The 9,796-nt window shown below is 45.3% G+C and overlaps 1 protein-coding gene across 1 annotated transcript; it reads right to left on the bottom strand.

Moving 5' to 3' along the window:
- Window positions 1-659: 659 nt before the first annotated feature.
- On the bottom strand, window positions 660-8,804 carry LOC308328794 (E3 ubiquitin-protein ligase TRIM35-like; the record flags this gene model as incomplete). The annotated part of the gene is made up of 4 exons (XM_080782904.1): window positions 660-719; window positions 6,005-6,068; window positions 6,458-6,849; window positions 8,085-8,804. 4 exons carry the CDS (start codon window positions 8,802-8,804, stop codon window positions 660-662), a joined length of 1,236 nt encoding a protein of 411 aa, XP_080639030.1.
- Window positions 8,805-9,796: the final 992 nt, after the last annotated feature.

The following is a 9,796-nucleotide window of genomic DNA, read 5'->3' as shown; positions in this document are numbered from 1 at the left end:
GGTATGGACTAAAATTGTAAATGTTTTACTTGCCAATACCTGGAATTGATTTCAATTTATTTAATTGAACTCAATTAAACTGAATTTAATATGTTAATTTGGGGGGTCATTCCTTTGAGGAAGTTGCGGGCCCGATTGATATGGTGGCCAGGTTTGGCCCCTAGGCCGTATATGTTGCCCATGTGTGAAGCACTAATGAAGGATATAGGCACGCATGGTGCAGTGGCGAATCCAAAACTGACGTTTCGGGTGGGCCTGGACAGGAGTGGGAGGGCCTGCATTCACGCATGTTTTTAGTTTTTACTAGATGGGCTACCATTGGCAAGATTGTGCCACAAATGGGTATTTGCTTGTACACAGTTAAATCCAGTGTCAATGGGAGATAAAAAATGGATCCTGGATCCTTACGGGTCCATTTTTACATTTTACTGTTAAATAATTATTCAGATTTTCACTATTATAGGAGATGTTTGGATATGTGTGGACAATGCTCCATGGAGAAGCATGGTTTCCCCATCCGTGTGACTGACACAGTGCTAACAATGAGACTGCGGCATTGAGGCAAAGCATATGTTTTCTTAAGGGACGATGAGGTGAGCCTGGGTTAACCATTTTGACCGTGAACGCGAATTTGAGGCCTAATTTGAGCTGAGCTGTCTCTAGAGAAGCAACCTCCTCACCAGGGCCCTGACCCCCTGACCGTTGTAGCTGCTTCTGCACTGCATTGAGAGAAAAAGAAAAGAGAGCAATTAAGAGAAAGAGAGAGAAATGCCCCTCGCTGGTGCTAAACTGTAGCATCTCTCACAAGATAGTAATAATCCCCCTCGATCCCCAGTGACTCTGCAAATAGAAAAACTAGAAAAAGTGCTCCTCGGAGCTCCGCCAGCTCAGGTAGGTTATTGTGGGCCAGCAATGTTCGGATTTGCCAATCGAGATTTAATATGAAAAATCGGACGGATCCGTTTTCATAACTCGATTTGCCTGAATAATGGAGTAATGTTTTGCAAAAAAGGCCTCCTGGTGGTGCTATAATAGGCCAATGTTAGAATGGTGGCATTTGTTCCTCTGTCCACAGACAACAGACAGAATGACGTATGGATCGACGGACGTATATTATGGACTGAAGGACAGACACATGGATGGACGTACAGCAGGCACATGCACACATGGACATCAAAGCGGGCCTGAGCCCCTGCCCTTTTACATTAAAAAACTGCCCTCTCCAGACCACAAATGCCAGCAGCAGGAGAATTGCCTCTTTTCAAACTCTCCTGAACTTGAACGCGACATTTTGCGTTTAAAGAATTTGTCGAAATACATGCCGTTTCGATATGTTTGGTCAAAAGTGCCCTTTTAGAGAATTTCAGCCCCTGCCTCTCTAACATTCTCTGCACGTCCCTGACGGACAGTGCAAAACATGAGTCTCGTCATGCCTTTGGCCTAGCACTGAGACAAAAAGTTCATCAGACTGCCGATCCATGTTTGTTTTGATTTCTGGGCAGGTGTGGTTATGCTGTTTTGCCATACAGCGTACATGGCCTCCAGCCTTATAACTCTGCTCAGTACCGGTGTGTGTGTGTGTGTGAGCGGGTTGGCTGCCACAAGGCTTCAGGTCACAGCATGCATGCCTGCCGAGCACAAACTGATTTTAAATTGTTGTCTACCACAGCAGCGTTCCACATTTGCAATTCCCAATGACGCCATTGCACAACATCTCATGAACAGCCCGTCTGTCAATATGTAACACTTTCTATCTCTCGATTGCAGCATGGCAGCACTGCCCACACCCATGTCAAAGAAACCACGAGAGGCTGAATAAAAGCTCCTACTAGGCCTATAAAACAAACCAGAGTGGAGTCAAGTACTTATTGGATATAGAATAGTGAACCGAATGCACCCCTAGACAAAAGAGCGATTGATTAATTAATTTATGTGAACGATTATGCCTTGCACTAACTCTGGACATAAGCCAGGAAAGATTTTATGATCCTTTCTCTGTGTAAACAGACATGAAAGTCTGAACATGCAATGGCTTAGGTACATTTATTCAGTCATCCCTGTTGAAAAACTGCACTGTAAAAACAAATGAATCTAGCTAAAGCTCCACTCTGCCTCTCTCGATAATCTGGGGGGCCCGTTAGCATATATTCCATCAATCATGGTCAAATCACTAGTGGAAATGTGGAACAAGGCCAATACACAGATTTTTCCGGCAGCAAAAAAAACAGATTCCTGGAGAATCTTGGGATTGTAAGTGTGGTTTGTGCGTTTGTCTCATAGTGTGGTTAGAGCAACAGAACAGTCCCAACACTTTACACAGTTACACTGGTTAGTACTAGCCGCAATTTGCAACACTAGATGTTTTTATAATGGGTTGAATCTAGCGTTGAAACACCATTGACAGCCCATTCAATCAAATATAAAAGTCCTATCAGCTTGTATTTAATTATGTTATGTTACCAACATTGCATCTGTAAGGCGAGCTTGAATTATCCTCTTTCAATCTGCAAAGAGTTTGTTTCATAAAAATCAACATAGACATGTTATGAGCTACTTTCTGTCAAGAAATTCTGTGCAGGCGATAAAGTGTTTGGAAGCATTCATTTTCATTAACGCATCGTGCTGCTGCTTCCTGCATTATGCAAATTAACAAGAAATTGGAACGTTGAATGTAAACAGCAAGTCACAATGGATAACATGCACTCTCATAACAGGAAGACTTGGATTCCTTCATGAGAATCCTTAAGTAAGGGATCATCAACTCTCATCCCATTGTTTTCTGTAATTAAATGATGGGTAGGATTGCGCTGTGGGAAAACCTCAGGTTTATGACTCAACCAGTGAAACTGGTGAAAGTCAAGGAGGCACACCTTGTAAACGAATCCATGAGAACCGTCATGTTTCACATCCAAGGCCCCTCCCATCTCCCTGCCTCACAGTGGTGTGGTTGCAGGAGATAGTCTCTCCCCTCCTCCTCCCTGCAGTCATCCTCCGACCCCTCCCCCCTTTACCCCAGGGTCCAGCCTCTCTCTCTCTCTCTCCCTCTCTCTGCCAGTCCCACCCAGTGTGACCTGTCACTCCTCGGCTGTGTCACGGTAATTCGCGGTGACAACAAGCAACTGGCCACGCTACGCACTGGCCATGATCCTTCACACACTGAACACACAGAGAGAGAGAGGGAATGAGGGAAAGGAGGGGTGGTAAGAGACAAGGGGTATTCAGCAGGGAATAGAAAGAAAAGGAGAGAGAGGGCAGAGGGGAGAAAGAGTAGAGGTAAAGGCCGCCATGCAGGGGAGGGGAGCCGCTATTGTTATGTATATAAACCCTGTATGTGTCTTTCTCTTAATGTAGACGGACGCTCGTTGAATGTTTATCTCCATTTAGTGACTATACTTGTTGTATATCGCCGCAATGGCACGGCCTGTGATTAATATTTGTGATATAATGCTGTGAATACTTTGCAAAGCTACAATGGGCTTGAGAGTCAACATGGGCCCCCCGTCAGAGTGGTGAGAGGTTGAAGAATTGGCGAGTCAGCCACCTCTGACCCCGTCAAGAGTATAGAATACGGAGCGTGGGGGAGGGTGGGTGGGTGGGTGTTTAGGGGGACAGTTTAAAGTTTCACACCCCTGTCTCAAATGGAAGCTCTCCCTGCTTGTTTTTATAAGAGTGCGAAATGCTTTTTTTCCATCCCTGTGAGAGGGAAAGTACAAAAAGTTTTGCAGGGAGGAGGGGTAAAAAGAAAAGAGAGAGAATCAATGGAAAGAATATGCAGATGGAGGTGAAAAAGGGAGAACACAGGGAGTAAGAAAGCGAAAGAGAGACTACCCGAGAATCAACTGAAAAAGACGGGGAGGCTATAAATCAAGGATGGTGTAAAAACATGGCACTTGTTTTGTTTTCTAATCCAAGAACCATATTGTCCCCTCACAAATCTCTGATTCTTCTGAGCTAATGGAACTGATCTGTTGTTTGCCTAACATTAGTCAGGAGACCACAATCAATAAAACTGTAAACATTAACCTGGCTGGCAAGAGCTGAAGGGTGGGAAACCCTTTCGGGGAAAAAGAAGGAATTCAGTCATGCACGGCCTCACAAGAGGGTACATTTCATTGACCGTGTAGTGCAAAACAAATTCCCTAGAAGAGCAAACAATTAACACACACGTGTGTTTAAGCAGCCACATATTAATAAAGCAAACGTGTTTTGGGTAGTTGAAATTAATTTGAAGCCTATACAGGTACTTTAAGTACTGGGGACCCCGGGGGCCAGTGCACATAGCTTTCTAAATTACCTCATATGGCAGCCAAGTCTATAAATTAGTTTAGAGCACTTAGAACAAAAATCGTTTGCCAGCCAAGTCTATAGACTTTTTTTTAGACGACGTGAGACGGCATGTGGACAATATAAATACATATTGTGCAGGGGATCGAGGGAGCCGCTAATGTTATGTATAAACCCTGTGTGTCTTTCTCTTAATGTAGACAGACGCTCATTGAATGTTTATTTCCCTTTAGTGACTATTGCCGCAATAGCACGGCCTGTGATTAATATTTGTGATATAATGCTGTGAATACTTTATTGTTATTACAACAGACTGATGCACGAGAACAGATTCCTTTGAAATGTTCTAGTTTTTAATCATTATATTTCAATTACCCAAAATGTGTTCACTGCTAATGGTAGTATTTAGTAGAGTTGCAGTGAAATAATTATAATGGTGTTGGTCCTTGTCTTTAGGTCATCAGTGGTGTTGAGGTCAAAGGTAAAAAGGTCAATGATGTGTTTGTTGTTAATAATAATAATAGCTAGAGGCACAAATCTTGAAAGTTGCAAGTGTGGTTGCACCGACAGGAGTCGGGAGGAATCCACAGTGTGTGAAACATGACCAAAAGCTTCACTTCTCTGTTGTGCGAAAGGTAACAAAAAGCAGGTTCACTTTCCTGGCAAAAAAATCCTCGGACCGAGAACAATAATAAGTGTATTGCCCGTAGCAACCACACTATTTATAATGCACTTTTTACATTCGTGAAAATATCCAAATAAGCTAATAGCGAGCTTACCAGCACACTTCCACAGACCTCCATAAGTACTCTGCCAAGGTTCTAGGCTTCTTATTGTCCTGCCCTCAATGTCTTCACATATAGTACAGTTAATATAAAACGCATTAAATGGTAAATGGTGCATTTATATAGCACCTTTATCCAAGGCGCTATATCAAGGCGCAGAGATTGTGCATTACATTCACCCATTCACACACCGATGACGGAGGAAACCAACCTGCACAACGGGAGTCTCGCTCAAGGACACTTTGACACTAACTCTGGGGAAGCCCGGGTTCGAACTGGGAACCTTGCAGTTCCCATCCGGTCACACTATCCCTGAGCCACTGCCGCCCCATTATTCAGGCACATTTCAGCCACCTCTTTTGCCCAGTAGGACCACTCTATGCAACGTCATCGAAAAGCGATGCGCACCTGTACGGTAACATCTTTCTACGGGCCACATGGTTTCTGCGAGCTTCTAGTCTTATGTATTGACACTGATCTAACTCTCTCACCAGCTCCACCCAGAACTTCACCCTCAACATCGATGGCTCCACTGTTACAACCTCCCCCCACATCCGTAACCTTGGTGTCACATTTGACTCCACCCTCTCATTCCTCCCCCACATAAACCAGATCACCAAAACCGCCTTCTTCCACCTCAGGAATATCGCCCGCCTCTGGCCCTCTCTTTCCCTGCTGCCGAAACCCTCATCCACGCATTCATCACATCCCGGATTGACTACTGCAACAGTATACTCAATGGCACCACCTCCAAAGTCCTCAACAAACTACAACACGTGCAAAACGCCGCTGTCCGCCTGCTCACCAGTACACGCTCCGGAGACCACATTACACTCGTCCTCCACGACCTACACTGGCTTCCCGACAAACAAAGAATTCACTACAAAATCCTGCTCACCACCTACAAAGCTCTCAATAACCTGGCTCCCCCCTACCTCTCCGATCTTCTCAAACCATATGTCCCCCCCCCGCTCCCTCAGGTCCAGTGAAGCCAAACTCCTGAAGGTCCACAAGGCCAAGTACCGCAACTGGGGGGACAGGGCCTTTTATGTTTCGGCCCCCAAACTCTGGAATGAACTCCCTAACCATCTCAGAGTTGCTCCCTCTCTCCTCTCTTTCAAAACCTCACTCAAAACCCACCTCTTCAGGATAGCTTTCCCCAGCTGAGGTCTGGTTAGGATGTCCCCCCCCTTCCCTCGTTTATCCTTTTATCTTTTTAACCCTGTACTGTTGTTGTATCCGTTATGTTTTGCTTTGTTTTTTTTTCTTAATAAAGTCGCTGAAGCGCTTTGGTTATTTAGAAAAGCGCTATATAAATTTAAGCGATTATTATTAGCTTCCTTGGTAACATCATCAGAGGAACGGCATCATCGCCGTTATAAATGTACGGAAAGAGCCTCTCTGTAAAAGGGTGCGTGAACGTGTGTAGGTGTGCGTCGGTGTCGTGATCGGAGAAGGACAGCTTTCCTGCATCCCAGTCCAGTTGGATTCTGATCTTCCGCGGTTGCTGGTTCACCTGGAGAACGGTGAGCGACCACGGTGCCGTTTTCGCCGTGTATTCTCCGTATTGGTCCAACTTCACACACCAGAGCGGACCCCCCGCCTCGCCCTTCCTCTGGTACGACTCCGCCAGCACGCCTACCTCCCAGTCCTCGTTGTCTCTGACCCAGACGTCCCAGCTGTGAGTCCCTGAGTCGAAGCCCTCGGAGCCCACCACGAGGCCGAAGTAGTCAAACCTTTCTGGGTTATTGGGAAGGTGCCGTTCGCCTTCGTGTCTCACCTTGGTCAGATTGTCGGACAGGGCATATTCTGGACAGGCGGTGTTGGGGTCCAGGATGACGGGAGTGTAGGACAGCCACGTAGAGTCTGTGGGGGCTATGGGGCTATAGCCCCCATGAAGAATTAAATAGCCCCTTTTAGCCCCCATGAACATTTTCGTGGACATTTTATATTAACATTAGTTACATTACAGATTTTCTGACTCTGTCACAGACTGCATACTATGTTACATTCCGAAAATGTGAACCTCTCCACTGGCTGTTCAGAGGTGTTAAAATGGGTTGGGTGCGGCCACCAAGTACTCAAATGCTAATCAGGTTTATTTTGTTTTCACCTAGCCAGGTATGTATAAATATGCCTACAGTACAGTGTCACTGTGTCAGTGTGATGCTTACTTCATTCACAATGAAACCACCACCAGCTAAGAAGGGTAGCTTCGTCCAGACAGAGGAAGCTACAGTTCTCCAGTGATGCCAGCCTGTCGCCGCTTAAACCTGCCGAAGAAGCTACTATTCCAACGGCACTTTTATCGGGCCGTCGCCGTGTTCTGTCCTTGCCGGGCTCACCGCGCCGTTATATTAATTTTCCAATGTACATTTCACCCAGATTGGACTCGGTTCAGCGGCCGCATGCTGCTGTCCGCCCCCCACACACACACACACCGACAGTCAGAGAACTGACTCACTAAACAACACTAAACAACGTTGGATTCGTACAGTGCAGAATGCAGATAAGTGTAGGCCTATGTTCTTATTATAATTGTGAGTTTGTTTTTTAACATGCACCGCGAGTCCACGGGAGCCGATCTACAAGCTCACAACGCGTTGCACTGCGAGTAGCCTAGAGAAGGCTGTCAAGTGAGCAGCGCAATCGCGCATGCTATAGAAATATCCTAATAAATAAATAAAAAGGTGTCGCTTGCAGGGGCAGTTTCCTTATGGGACTTGCCTCTAGAATGCATGCATAGGCATGCAAGTGCACTCGGCATTTATATATCATATATATAGACTAGTACGAAGTATAATTAAATGATCACAGGCATTTCTAGGTCTAGGTCGGGACACATGAAATCTACGTAAATGCCTTTCCGCTAGCTTCACGTCATTATATCAGCGTAAACGCGAGAAAACATCAACTTCTTTTTTTTCACCGCTGGGGGGGGGGGGGGGGGGGAGGCGGGGCTGCGGATAGCCCCCATGAGGATCATCAGAACTATTCGGGTCTGGTGTAGGAGACGAGGGCCTTCATCTTGTCCCAGACTCTGAAGGTCAGGTTGCCCAGGTGTTTGGCCTCGTCTATCAGCGCTCCCACCGGGACCGGCTGTGGGTCCTGCAGTGTGAGCCGGAGTCTTTCCACCGTGGCGCTGTTGGTCTGTGGAGATGACGACGTGTGTTCGGCTCTCAGATCCTCCTCTATGGCTCTGATTGTATCTGAAAGGGTTGATATGTCTCTGTTCAGACCCTCAATCTTCTCCTTCATCATCTGACTCTTCTGCTCCTCTTCCTCCCTTAGTGCAGTGATCCTAGCCTCCTCTTCCTCATGTAGAAACTGATGAAGCTTCTTAAACCGTTCCTTGATCTTCCTCTCTGTATTCCGAGTCTGGATGTCAATGTGTTCTGCTGCTTGTTCACAGTCTGTTTGAATGTCATAGAAGACATTTAGTTTCTCCTGTAAGATCGTCAGTGATTCCTGGAGGACTGTGAGCTTGGGACCCATGATCGTCTCACATATGTTCTTCAGAGCCAGGTTGCAGGGTGGATCATCTATTGAAGATATTCTCTTACAAACTGGACATTTCTTGGTGTCCTTATGTCTCCACCATTCCTGCAGACAGGCTTTACAGAAGCTGTGGCTACATGACAAGACGACAGGATGTTTAAATATGTCACGACACACCGAACAGGAAAAATCCTCCTCTGTAAAAGTGAGCAGTGCTTCTTTGAAACGGGAAGCCATTTAGCCTCTGAGAGAAGCTAGCAATTAGCAACCCTCTGCTCAAGACAGAGATATATTCAGTTTAGAGATGACATCACGATGATGATTGGACCAAAAGTGGTAGGTATATATATGTATGGTATCCATGGTATGGTCGTCCCTAATTGGCTGTTGATGGTGACGTAATTAAGATATGTTTAAATGTTGAGTGGGTAAAAAAGGTAACTTAAGTATGTATGTATGCATGTATGTCATGTATGCAAGTATGTCGGTAAGAATGGTGGTCCCTTATTGGCTGTTGATGGTGACGTAACTAAGGTACGTTTCAAGGTAGGTATAAGGTCAATTAACGGGTCTAAAGAATTTAGAACAGCAGCTGTAATAGACATTAGTTAGTAGCAGTGTGGCACCTCGACAGAGTACATTTCTACTTTATATTAGTGTGTATGGGATAGTGTTGGTGAACTATTGACCAAGTTCAATCAAGTCAGATTAAATACTAAAACTATCATGAGCCCTAGCTCCAATGTCTGGCTTTTGAAATTCGTCATATCAGCAAAGTCTAGACTTTTAACGTTTGTCTAGACAGAGCTCTTTAAACAAACACAGTGGCCAAGTCTATGGACTTTTAATGTTTGTATAGAGCACTTTAAACAAACATTACCAGGCGCCCCTCACTTCACATACACGAGTGTGATTTCTTCTCTCTACACTAAAACATCTCTTCACCGAAAATAGCCTCATTCATCTCCAACCGAGAATTTACATTTGAGGGAGTTGGTGACCCAGTGCAGATTATTCATGCTCATAATGTTTTTGTGTGTGTTTGTGGAGGATGAAATATTATGTGCATCATAATGCATGTCATCTGTTCTTCCCAGTACAGTGAAAGCCTATCGGACCATCGCAGCCCCCAGAGAGTCTAGACATGGATGTTGTTTACTTAAAAACAGAGAGCAGCGTGTAAGCAGATTCTCCTGTCCAGAGCGTTCCCATGGTCAGCGTTAGCCGTC

The sequence above is a fragment of the Protomyctophum bolini genome, assembly GCF_963924005.1.
Source record: "Protomyctophum bolini genome assembly, chromosome: 14".
Classification (NCBI taxonomy): domain Eukaryota; kingdom Metazoa; phylum Chordata; class Actinopteri; order Myctophiformes; family Myctophidae; genus Protomyctophum; species Protomyctophum bolini.
Note: the sequence above shows the minus strand (reverse complement) of the source record. Positions and strands in the feature narration are given on the sequence as shown.